At 34.1% G+C, this 13,749-nt stretch overlaps 1 protein-coding gene across 1 annotated transcript in view; it reads left to right on the top strand.

The window, feature by feature from the left end:
* The window catches only part of LOC140434834 (pancreatic triacylglycerol lipase-like), a 148,122-nt gene extending 135,059 nt beyond the window's left edge, over positions 1-13,063 (top strand). Inside the window, 1 exon segment of the mRNA XM_072523399.1 lies at positions 8,333-13,063. Within this exon segment, the coding sequence (XP_072379500.1) occupies positions 8,333-8,459 (127 nt within the window). The 3' untranslated portion in view covers positions 8,460-13,063.
* Positions 13,064-13,749: the final 686 nt, after the last annotated feature.

Genomic DNA, 13,749 nt, shown 5'->3' with positions numbered 1-13,749 from the left:
AAATAATGGTTTTTCTCAAAAAACAAAATTATTTAACGCGGAGTCGAATCCGAAAAATCACTGAGGCCCACATATAGCTCCCATGAAAATTTCAATTGTAACATATGTAGTAGGAACCCTAGGAGGCGGTTAGAGGTCTTTGAAATCTGCATAATGCGCAGCGTATTTCAACGAAACTGTTTTGAGAAGAATAGATATCAATAAATAACTACTTTTTATAGTTTATCGCATTGACAAATTACCAGACTATTTTAGGTTCGAGAAATATTATAAATTGTTAAAATACGAAAGACGTGGGGGACTGGACCAGTTTAAATTCACAATCCTTTCTCAGGATTGCTGAAAATTCGGATTTACCAATATTCTAGCCAACGTTCTGTGAATAAAATAGTATCACAAGAAAAATATTTATCCCCTTGACATAGGTCAAATGTTTCCTGCATTGGATTTATCAAGAAACTCCTAGAAATATCAACGGTTTATTCAGTAGTTTCGTCGCTGAATTCAGAATTCTCCGCATGGTCTTTTATTTATAGTTGTATTCTTCTTATGATGCCTTATTTATTTACTGAATGTTTACGACAATTCTAGAATACTCGTTTCGATCTTATGCGGCTCTGAAAAGTGCATGGGTGTCGAAGTTTGTCCCTTCCGTTATAATCTTTAGCCACAGTATTTCTTTCTCGCAACGCCTCTTTTTCCTTCAATCTTCCACTCCATAATCAATTTTAAAAAATGTTACTTCTTCTTCTTTTTATGTAGACATGACCCTATCTGTTTTCAATTTGCCTCCAGTAAGTTTTCATTCCATCGTTTTCATGGTCTTCCTACTGATCGTCTTTCTATGGGGGAAGCGTCTCTCGCCGTCTTTACTACTCTATTTGTTGTCGTTCGGCTTATATGATTGTTATACTATTCTACTCTTTTATTTCTTAGCAGATTTTCATCTCTGCTGTTTCTAACATTTTTTTTTTGTCCTCTCTGTGTCAGGTCGTGTTTCTGCCGCGTATGTCATTATTGGTCTGATGACTGTTTTGTAAATCTTACCTTTCATTTAGTTCCCGATATTTTTATTTCACCATATTGTTTTATTCAGGCAATCTGCGGATCCGTTTGCTCTACCCACTTGATCTTCCTCTTCTGTTTCGAGCTTTCCGTGGGTAGATGGTGTGATACCTAGAAGTTCAAATAAACTCCATCACTTGTTCTATTATATGACCTATTATAATTTAAATCTTAGTTAATTTGCTTATAACCATGCCTTTTTTGGGAAAATTAACATGTTATATGATTTTTTTTCTGGCGGTTATATTAAATTGGTGCAGCATACGTAGTAAATCATCTTCACTTTGAGAGAGCAGTATTGCGTCGTCTATATAGCAGATTATTTTAATGTGCTCTTCCATTTGGTATTCTTTTTTAGTTCTTACTTTTTTTAATATTTCATCCACGATCAGGTTAAACAATAGGGGACTCAGGGGAATCTTCCTGTCTTATTCCATTGCCAGCTTCGATTGGGTCAGTTAGTTCTTCTTCTACTTTTACTTTTATTATGTTGTTTTGATAGATATTTTTGATCTTTTTGATTATTCCTAAAGGTATTTCTCTTGTCTACAATAAGTGGATAATGTCCTTTAATGCGGTCAAAAAATGACACGGTCAAATGCCTTCTTAAGATCCAAGAAACATAGGTATGCCGGCTTGTTGTATTTGAATGATTTCTCTTGCATTTTTTGTCTTATGATAAATATAGCGTCGGTGCATGGTCTACCAAATTGGTACTTGGAATTCCTAAATATGTGATCCAGGTAGGCTGCTTTCCTTCACTTTACTATTTACAGCAGTTCTTCTATTCACTATTCAGTACTATTCACAATCCTTTCTCAGGATTGCTGAAAATTCGGATTTGACAATATTCTAGCCAACGTTCTGTGAATAAGATAGTATCACAAGAAAAATATTTATTCACTCGACATAGGTCAAATGTTTCCTGAATTGGGTTTATCAAGAAACTACTAGAAATATCAACGGTTTATTCAGTAGTTTCGTCGCTGAATTCAGAATTCTCCGCATGGTCTTTTATTTATAGTTGTATTCTTCTTATGGTGCCTTATTTATTTACTGAATGTTGACGACAATTCTAGAATACTCGTTTCGATCTTATGCGGCTCTGAAAAGTGCATGGGCGTCGAAGTTTGTCCCTTCCGTTATAATCTTTAGCGACAGTATTTCTTTCTCGCAACGCCTCTTTTTCCTTCAATCTTCCGCCCCATAATCAATTTTAAAAATGGTTACTTCTTCTTCTTTTTATGTAGACATGACCCTATCTGTTTTCAATTTGCCTCCAGTAAGTTTTCATTCCATCGTTTTCATGGTCTTCCTACTGATCGTCTTCCTATGGGGGAAGCGTCTCTCGCCGTCTTTACTACTCTATTTGTTGTCGTTCGGCTTATATGATTGTTCTACTATTCTACTCTTTTATTTCTTAGCAGATTTTCATCTCTGCTGTTTCTAACACTTTTTTTTTGTCCTCTCTGTGTCAGGTCGTGTTTCTGCTGCGTATGTCATTATTGGTCTGATGACTGTTTTGTAAATCTTACCTTTCATTTAGTTCCCGATATTTTTATTTCACCATATTGTTTTATTCAGGCAATCTGCGGATCCGTTTGCTCTATCCACTTGATCTTCCTCTTCTGTTTCGAGATTTCCGTAGCTAGATAGTGTAATACCTAGATATTCAAATAAACTCCATTACTTGTTCTATTATATGACCTATTATAATTTAAATCTTAGTTAATTTGCTTATAACCATGCCTTTTTTGGGAAAATTAACATGTTATATGATTGGTTTTCTGGCGGTTATATTAAATTGGTGCAGCATACGTAGTAAATCATCTTCAATTTGAGAGAGTAGTATTGCGTCGTCTATATAGCAGATTATTTTAATGTGCTCTTCCATTTGGTATTCTTTTTTAGTTTTTACTTTTTTTAATATTTTATCCACGATCAGGTTTAACAATAGGGGACTCTGGGGAATCTTCCTGTCTTATTCCATTGCCAGCTTCAATTGGGTCAGTTAGTTCTTCTTCTACTTTTACTTTTATTGTATTGTTTTGGTAGATATTTTTGACCTTTTTGATTATTCCTAAAGGTATTTCTCTTGTGTACAATAAGTGGATAATGTCCTTTAATGCGGTCAAAAAATTACACGGTCAAATGCCATCTTAAGATCCACGAAACATAAATATGCCGGCTTATTGTATTTGAATGATTTCTCTTGCATTTGCCTTATGATAAATATAGCGTCGGTGCATGGTCTACCAAATTGTTACTTGGAATTCCTAAATATGTGATCCAGGTAGGCTGCTTTCCTTCGCTTTACTATTTACAGCAGTTCTTTTTTTCTCCCTATTCAGCGTTGTTTGCATGATCCATTCAGTTGCATGATCAGTTGTGCTACCAGTTGTAGGTATAGTATTTATTTTTTATAGGTAGAGTATTTCTACTAAGATAACTTGATAGTACAAGAGAAGGTGAGAAGTATGGTTGACGGAATGTGGAGTCGACGGATGACCGGAAACCTCTGGGCATTTGTTTGTTTTTCATAGTTATAATGTTTGTTCTTTCTGAGGATAATCTTAATGTTATATAATATCGGCAGATTCTTTGAAATCTGTTAATGTTACGTCTGTCGTTGGTCTACCTTATAATGTTATATACTTCTTTAGAGTTATGGCACTAAAAGAGCAAACAACATTAAAAATTAATTCAGAAAAAATCAGAAAAATAGTCACATGAGTAAAAGTTTGAGTATGAGAAAATCGATTCTCACCAACACCAAAAATTTAAGTTCAACCAAGTAACAACAACAATACTAACGAAATTTTAATGTACTAAGACGATCGAAAGAGTAAACACGAAAAGTACACGTACCTGGAAACACTATTAACATAAAATAACGACTACACTATCGAGATAAGAATTAATTGAAAAATCACGTGCTAACTTTTTAAAAATAAAAAAAAAATTTGCAACAGAGATTGGATCGAAGCTTTTAATGTATAGAAAGATTCTGAAAATCTTATGGGTGAATAACATTACGAATGTTTAAGTGTTAAGAAGAATGAAGATAAGTTAAAATAAAAATAGAAGAAAGAAAGCAGGAATATGTCAAACATATAATGAAAGTGTGAAAAGAATACAAAAAGTATGAAAAGAAGACCAATATCTTGACTGAAAAACCTAAGACAATAGTATGGTTGCTACTCAAAATACTGAAGGAGTTGCTAAAATTTCATTCAAATTAAATTAGGATGACAATGATGCTTGCCAACCTCCGTAACAGAGATGGTACTTGCAAAAGAAGAACAGTATTGCTTACATCTTAACTGCTGGCGAAGCCAGATCTGTGATGTACAGATTATTACATAGTCAACACCACATAAGCCACGCGCATAGTACTGACAATAGAAAGCTAATCGAGAAGCTAAAAACATATATCGTAATGAGGCAACCCATCGATGCAACAGCTACGAAATTCAAAATAAATATACCAGGCAGGAAAGACTAGAAAGAAGGTGTACCCATACAAGCGGATTCTACCTGGTACACTGATGGCTTAAAAATATCGCGGAGTGTAGGAGCCGGTATAGTAGGGACTAAGCAAAGGATACATTTCCCGGTAAGTCTATCTTAGGATGTCACAATCATTAACGGTAATCCATGACTGCGTGGAAGAAATAAGGCAGAAAAGAGCGTACCGTTTAATTGCCATCTTCGCAGGCAGGCGGTGCTTAAAGCCCTCAATTATGTAGAGGTCAATTATAAGCTAGTATGGGATTGTGTGTGTGGGTGCGTTAAATAAACTAGGAGATCGTAGCCTGGGTACCAGGACACGAGGGTCATAAGAGCATATGAAATGGCCAAACAAGGCTCATTAATGCCATTCAATGGACTGGAACCCTTCTGGAGCGTTACAAAGGCAAGAACAAGAACGGCTAACAAGAGCGGCTACAAAAAAGAGGGTAACACACAGATCTCTGGAATTGTGGAGAAATTCACCAGGACAGATACAGGCGAAACAGTTAATTATAAAACATTCGCCAAAATTTACGGCAGACTTAATAAACAAAGAAAGTCAAAGCCATAGTAGGTACGTTAACAGCACTGTAAGCTGAATAGGCAGTTAAGGCTAATGGGATTGGCAGATGATGATCTATGCAGATTCTGTGACCTAGAGGAAGAAACAGTAGAACACATTTTGTGTCAGTGCGACAGCCTGACAAATGTGTGGTTCTTTACGTTAGACGAAGAAGAACTATATAGAAGGTTCAATCTCGAAGCTATTAGACGATTTAAAAAGGATCAGGCTAAAGAGTATAATCTAGGATTAAAGGACGACAATAGATCTGAAAAGGTCGCAGTAAATAGGCTAAAAGCCACCTCATTGAATCTATATATCTATCTATATCTTAACTTAAAAATAACATGTTACAAATCTGCGAATAAAATATAGAATATTATAAATCGTTACCAAGTATACAGCAATATAACTTTATCATTCATCATCATCATCAATTAGCCCTGAGTTGTCCATTGTTGAACATAGGCCTCCTCTAGACTTTTCCATCTACTTCTGTTCTGCGCCTCTGCTATCCAATTGGTCACGATTCTTTTGAGGTCGTCGGTCCATCGCGTTGGGGGTCTTCCTCGGCTTCGCTTGTCAGCCCGTGGTCTCCACTCAAGCAATTTTTTTGTCCAACTGTCGTCTTTCATTCTTGCAACATGTCCTGCCCATCTCCATTTTTGCCTTGTAATATGTTCGATAATGTCTTCCACTCCGGTTCGTCTACGAACTTCCTCGTTTCTTATTCTATTTCTTAAGCTTATTCCAAGCATTGATCTCTCCATCTTTCGTTGTGTCCTTCTCAATTTTTCGGCTGATGTTTTTGTGAGAGTTAAGGTTTCTGCTCCGTATGTGAGGACTGGTAGAACGCACTGGTTAAAAGCTTTTCTTTTTAAATGGATCGGTATATTTGTTTTAAATACGTCTCTCATTTTTCCGAATGCGGCCCAACCCAGACTTATTCTTCTGAGTAGCTCGCATGTTTGGTTATCTCGCGTTAACCTTATTTCGTGACCCAAATACACATATTTTTCCACAAGTTCTATGGGCGACTTTTCGATTTCTATTAGCTCATTGGGGACGAGATTGGTCATCATTTTTGTTTTTCCTACTTTATTTTTAAACCGACTTTCTGGGTTACTTGCTGTAGTTGTTGTAGCATAACTCTGGCTTCTCCTAAGTTGTCTGTTATGAGAACAATATCATGGGCATATCTGAGATGATTGAATATTTTTCCATCGATGCTAATACCCTTTGATTCCCACTCTAGCCGTTTAAATGCGTACTCCATAACTGTTATAAATAGTTTTGGCGACAAGGTATCTCCCTGCCGCACCCCTCTGCCAATTTTTATCTTCTCAGTCATGCAATGGAGGTTAACGGTTGTTGTCGCATTTTCGTATATATTTCGAATAATATTTGCATACCTGTGATCTATTCTGCATTCTGATAGTGCTTTTAAGATAGCAACTGTTTCGACTGTGTCAAATGCTTTGTGGAAGTCGACAAAGATAAGAGCAAGGGGTCTGTTATATTCGATAGACTTTTCAACTAGAGTTTTAAGGCATTGCAAATGGTCGTTTGTTCCGTGTCCCGCTCGAAATCCTGCCTGTTCTTCTGATTGATAGAAATCGAGTTTTGCTTCTAATCTGTTTGTCAGTATTCGAGTAAAGAGCTTGTATAGGTGGTTAAGCAAACTAATTGGCCTATAGTTTTCGAGATCTGATTTATCCCCTTTTTTGTGGAGGAGGATTGTAACAGAATTCTTCCATTTACTTGGAATGTTTTCACTATGCAGACATAGATTAAAAAGTGTTTGGATTCGGGACATCAAAAGTGGACCTCCTAGTTTAATTGTCTCAATGACTACACCATCTTCCCCCGGAGCTCTATTATTTTTCATATTTTTGAGGGCATGTTGAATTTCCTCTCGTGATATATCTGGTATATCCTCCGATCCTACATTATGTACCTTTTGTATTGGTTGTTCGATGAGCTCTGGAATAACTTGACTTTTATATAATGTTTCATAGAAACTTTCCACTATATGTAATATGCTTGGTCTATCTGAGATAATATTTCCATTTTTGTCTTTAAGTTGGAAGATTTCTTTTTTGCCATTTTCCATTTTTCTCCTCAATGCTTTCATGCTTTTGTTGTCTTCTATAGTTTTTATAATTTTCTCGTTTTTGTATTTCCAATATCCCGTCTGATGGCTTTAGAGATTTCTTTATTGATGCTGTTTATATCTTGTGAGTCAACATTTCCTTGACTTCTCAGCATTCTACGATCTTCCATTTTTTGTTTCGTTTCTTTACTAATTTTTTGTTCTTTTCCATGTTTAGGGCCAAATTTTTCCTGAGCTTGTGTTAATGTATATACTATTTCTTCGTTTAGGTTATTTACGTCTTCTCTTGTTGTATTTCTGAGTAAGTTACTGGTGATATATTTTTCAAACTCAAGTTCATTCGTTGGGCGCATCCAAGGTTTGAATTTTTTTAGTTTTTATCATCTTCAGTCTTTCTTGCTTAATATTTATTTCTACAGTTGCTCGGACCATTCTATGATCGCTTGTAACCGAAAATTGATTTAAGACTGTAACATCTTTGACTATATGTTTTTTGTCAGTGATGGTGAAGTCGATCTCATTTTTTGTCTTACCATCGGGGCTCTTCCAAGTCCGTCTTCTATGGATCTTCTTATAGAAGAAGCTATTCATTAAATATAGATTGTTTTCTAATAGAAAATTTAAGAGTATTTCGCCCCTTTCGTTTCTACCTGATGTGCCAAAATTTCCGAGGGCATTTTCAGCTGGGTCAGTGCTTATTCCTATTTTGGCATTAAAGTCGCCACAAATTACCGTAAAATGTTCTTGGTCTTCTGTAACAGCTGTGTACAAGTCATCATAGAACTGTTCTATTTCTTCGTCAGCGTGACTCGATGTTGGTGCATAGACTTGAATGATCTTTATGGAGTAACGGGTGTTTAGTTGTAATTTTGCAAGTATAACTCTTATGGAAACTGCTTTTACTGATATGATATTCTCAGCTAGTTTTTTATTAATAAATTATTTTATTATTTTTATTAATATAACTTTATAGACAACGTTAATTCTAACACTAATAAAAACTCCAGAAAAATATAAGTAAATAAAAAAAAATCTGATTAAGTAAGTTTAAAATATTTTAAATACTATTTTATTTTTAGGAAACGGGACGCCCAGTTTTCCAGCCGACTTTGTTCGAAAGGAAAAAAAGACTACGCAGATATAGCAAATCGAGGCAGGGGAATATTTGTGGATTCATGTTCTACAGACAGGTTTTCAAAAAGTTAGCATATACGGATGTGTATTAGAAAACGTTAAATTGATTTCGTAAATCAAAAACTTGTTGCCTACAATTTTTAATAATACTTAAACAAAATATAAAAAAAATACAAATCTCGTAGTGATTGAGACTGTGTCATAAGATAACTAACTCTTGTTTAGTCATAGATCTTTTGTGTGTTTTAGCCGTTTTTAAGATGTAATTGAAGTGTTCATGGAAAATGGAGAAGTCAAAATATTTTGTATAAACATTCATTATTCCTTTACGCTTTAATTATAAAATCGGCGAAAGTCAGGTTGTGATTGAAGCCTAACATGAATCAAAATGATAAAAAGTATTATTGAAGCTTATGCTTATTATTTTAATGTTTTTAATGTATTTATTAATTTTAAAAGTATGATAGCCATAAAAAAATTTCAGCGGAATACAATAGACCTTGATTAACTCAGCTGATGTATTTTAGTAATACGAATAGATATCACTTGTGTATTTATATCTCACTGATTTTGAGAAGTAGCCTAAATTGAATCAGAATTAGGAACTGTCTTAGGAATATGTAAGCCTATTTTAAAAATGCCTTATTCGCTAAAGGAAAGATCTGGATCTAAAAACTTGGTTAATTTATATGTAATTATTCGAAAATTACATGAACCATGTTTTAGCCATACATAAACCGTTTCTGCGTTATGCTATTTTTCAATAAGTATACCTATATCATCATTATCAGTTTCGGTAGATATGTTTTATTGCTTTTCTGATTTATGCCACTCTCTATCTATATTTTTTCCTCTGGTTAGAACAGCAACTTTGCTTTGAGACTCTATGATATTTTATTTCTTTTCATACATTATGTTTTCACTCTTCTTCATCTAATTGTCGTAGATGTAATTTTGTGCATAAATGTCATTTAATTTCAATTTTGTTAAAAATTGGACCAAACAATACTGGACCAAACAACACTGATATGTTGTTTGGTCCAAGTTAGACCACTTATTGTAGGGGAGATTAGGGGAACATCGACCACTTAAACGTTATTAAAATTTTCAAGTAGTAATAATAAGATGGCCAACATGGGATTTTTTACTTTATCCATTATGAGTTTTTTCAATTGTTTTTGCAAACAAACAAATATATTTTTTATAGCGTACTTTTTTAGAAAGAGGAAAAATATCGGCTAATTTCGACCGGTAGGATAATATCGACCATGATGTAGGGCAAAATCGACCAAGCACTAATATTTGGAAATACATTTAATTTTAATATTTGAACATTATTTTACAGTGAGAATGGGTAAGCAAATAATATACACTGACGCTTTTTCAGCGTTAATACAGAGCAAGTTGCACAAGAACGGCACCGCCACCAAATGTCCTTACCATGCCCAAATTGTTCACAAATTGTACAGATTTCATCACCTTCTTTTCTCTTTTCAACTGTAGCCCTTTTTCCCTTTATTTGCAACTTTTCTTGTAATACTTTGTAATTTTTCAATATTTTTTCCTTTTTTTGCTCTTTAATTTCGAGCTCAGCTTTTAATGGAGTAGATGTTAATATTTGCGAATGTTGTCCTTTTCGCCGTGAACTTCGAAGTTAAAAGACTGGAACTGGACACAAATCTTGGAATTATGTCTTGGAGTTTTATCATCATCGTCGCTTAAGATGTATTTAGCCACTTCTTCTAAACTAAATTAAGAATCAGACGAATTTGATGATCTATTACTTAAGGCGTTCAATATTTCTGGAATGATTTTACTTGTCCCAGGTCCTGGAGAAGGAGTCTTATGACTTGGTCCTGGTTCTTGAGAAGGAGTCTTGTTCTGGAGAAGGAGATGTCTGGGTTCTATTGCTTGTGAAATATCATGGTTTGTTTTCCTAGTAATTAGTAAATTTTCTGGAGCCATTGTATTAGACTTATCTTCATTATTTTCATTGATTGGAAGAAAATCTGTCTCACAAAACGCATCACGATTGATGGAAAATATTCCGGTAGTTTTGAATCCATTTAAAGCTTTCTCTATCGAGATAACCCTATTGTAAGCATTTACAAAAAGTTCGCCTATATCACTATCTTTAATTTTTTTTATAATTTCTACTCTTCATGTACTTATTTTTTGATGGTAAGCAGTTTTTAATGCCTTGAAAAAAGTTACATTCAGAGGCTACGTTCTATGAGATGTGTGGGGCAGGAGTGATAATAAATGAATGCCAGAATTTCGACAAAAATTGTACGAAGCCAAAGAGGAATAAGTGGAATGATTATTAAGTATTAGAAGAATAGGTTGCTCTGAAGTAGCGCTAGCAAATTTTGCGAAGTGTTGCAACCAACCATTCGGTAAACAGCTCTTGTGTAATCCATCCAGATTTCGAACATTTGTGTATCGCGCCTGCGGAACTATTTTTTCCAAACCATCTTTCATCCTCGGTCTCTTAAAAATAAACATAGGCGGGGTATATTGCCCTGATGCACTAAAGTAGCATACTACGGTAGTATTTTTTTTCCTTTCTCCGCTTGTTATCGCACCAACTTACTTTTCTCCTTTTCTTGCCAATATCCCACCCGGATTGTGAACATTAAAAATTCCCGTTTCGTCCACATTGTATATGCGATGAACTTCAAAATCGTATTTTTTAAATAGTAACTAGTTTTTTAAAAAATATATCCATTTCGGCTTTGTTAAATGCGGTAACTCTACTGATGCTAGTGGCTTACCAATACGGTCAATCCTTACCACATATTCCTTTAGCCGTATTAAAAGTATGTGGAATTTTATTTTTCTCTGCATTGCAGACTTGAACACCAACCAACATTGAGCAGTCAATCCATAAAATATTTGGGACAGTGTTAATACCGTATGAACAATTTCTATTTCCTGATCTTCGGAAAAAACAAGTTTTCTTCTCAGCGTAAGTTTTTTTCGTTGAAATCTACCTCTTAGCATATCTTGGAGTGTGCCATACGGGACTTCAAATGTTTTAAAAACACTCCTAATTGACAATTTTTGTTCTCAAAAGTTTATCTAAAATCCTTTATAAAAGGTATATAATTTAAAATCCCTTTCGGGTTACATCACAGAACGTTTTCGGACTCAAAAGCCCATCATTTTATTAGTATTGTGTTACTCGGTACATATGAGTTAAGCCACTCATGAGTGGCTTATTCGAAAGTCCTATTTCCTCTCGTTGTAGTAAGTCTACCTCCAGTACCTTGGGGATCTACAGTTGGTCTTCTTGATCGTTTGATTAATAATATATGAGAGTGGTAATGTCTGCCTATCAAAATGTGTTTGTTGCGTTTATACCCCACGCACTAGTATTTACATTATTCGCATATTTACTGCTTCAGCAAACTTTTCAAGCCCAGTTGTTTTTACTACTGCAATTTATTGCTTCTATATTATGACGGTTATAGATGTCTAGGTTTATATTCTTTGTTATGAAAGTGTTAATATGTATTAGGTCGTTTCTATCTCATGTACAAAAAATAAACAACCTCTGTTGTACATACAAAAAATATAAAACACTAGTGTAAAACATGATTATTGTATAATTTTATACAGATTTACATTTAAAAGGAGTAACTTTTATATCTCAGACACGTGTATTATAAGATGAAATAGATAACAGTACGAATTTACATTAAATACATCTGAGTTTTTTTTTCTCTGATAGATTTAATCCTAAAACATAAATCGTTCCTATTTTACCAAAATATAATTTAATTGTTTTCTTCTAAAAAAAACTGCTTTCATTATAACAATACAAATAGAGCTTATTTCAAATACAGTGGCGAGAGTTTTTCAGAATGCCTAACTTAACGAAGCAATGACGTTGTTAAAAATACTTACGAATGATTTATAATAGGTCAAATTGTTATAGATAGGTACAAAATAGACACAATGAATTAAAAAATAGATTAAATTTGGACATTTTTGTATAATTGACACAACACGTATTACTCATTGATAAAGATAAAAAATAGTAAAGAGCCATTAATATCTCATGATGTCCCGGAATTGCCATTTCAAAAATTGGGTGCTGATATTATGGAACATGGTGGCAAAGCTTATTTGGTTGTTGCTGATTATTTAACGAAGTGGCTAGAAATAATCCCTATAAGAGGTAAACAATCGTCTGATGTTAAATGCACTCAAGCAGATATTTGCAACACATGGTATACCAGATGTAATTATAGCTGATAATATGACAATAATATAACATTTGTGAGTACATCGTGTCAATCGGTCATAATGTTACATTATTTTATTCACTATCATAGTCAGATCCTCCATAATTTCACACTAGTATTTTTAACAATTTAACCAAAATTTTACTGTACAGTACAATAGACAGCATTGCATTTATAGAACATAAAACACAGTTAGTAGATAATGTCTATTTCATTGTATAATACATGCTAAAAGATCACCTGACTCTAAATAAAGCTATTATAGAATTAAGCTTCTGCATTCATATGATTGCAGCATCCTGTATATAGTTTTACTTCTAGCTTATCATTTTATAAATGTATTGTGATATTTGTTTTTTATTATTTAAAAATAAACGGTTAAATTCATAATGCATTATTAATTGCTATTGCACAATTAACTGCTAAATATCTATATCACAGATCTTTCACCAATTAACACTGCAAAAACAAAGATATTTATGGTAAACCCGAATCCAAACCAACACTGCACATAAATCTATACGAAGCATAGCCAAATAAGTTTAAATACCGGGGCAGCTCGATCGGTAAGGATCTGGATCCTGAATTAGAAATCATAACTGTGATTGAAAGGACCAGAACCTTCTTAAAAATGTAAAGCCTCTTAAGCGATAGATCACTCGATATACTATATTTCAAAGAAAATGTAGGTATATCGACTATCTTAGATTATCTACACCACTCGGAACCAACTCGGAACTTCAGAGAAGAGAACGTGAGATAATGGAAATTATCAAAAAATAGGAAAAGACAGAAAGAAGATTGAGACAGAATAAATACTATCATAGTCTTCTCATTATACAGACTAGACAGAATAAATCCTTCAGTTCAGTTCTAAATAGAGGGTAAGATAAAAAGTAGACGCAGAAAGTGTTCCTGGTTTACCAGAACATACTGGATAGGCTTGGGTTCAAACTAAACTATTGGCCAATGAAGATCCCCAACATAGAATTTGCAAAATATTCGTTAGGCACTGGAAGAAAGACAAGATATCTTATCCAATAAGATTTTCCTAAACCAAAGTCTCTCCTATGAAACTCTGATATATTCTAACATCTCAGTGGTGTTGCCAT

The sequence above is a fragment of the Diabrotica undecimpunctata genome, chromosome 2 (assembly GCF_040954645.1).
Source record: "Diabrotica undecimpunctata isolate CICGRU chromosome 2, icDiaUnde3, whole genome shotgun sequence".
Lineage (NCBI taxonomy): Eukaryota > Metazoa > Arthropoda > Insecta > Coleoptera > Chrysomelidae > Diabrotica > Diabrotica undecimpunctata.
This window is presented reverse-complemented; position numbering and strand designations above follow the sequence as displayed.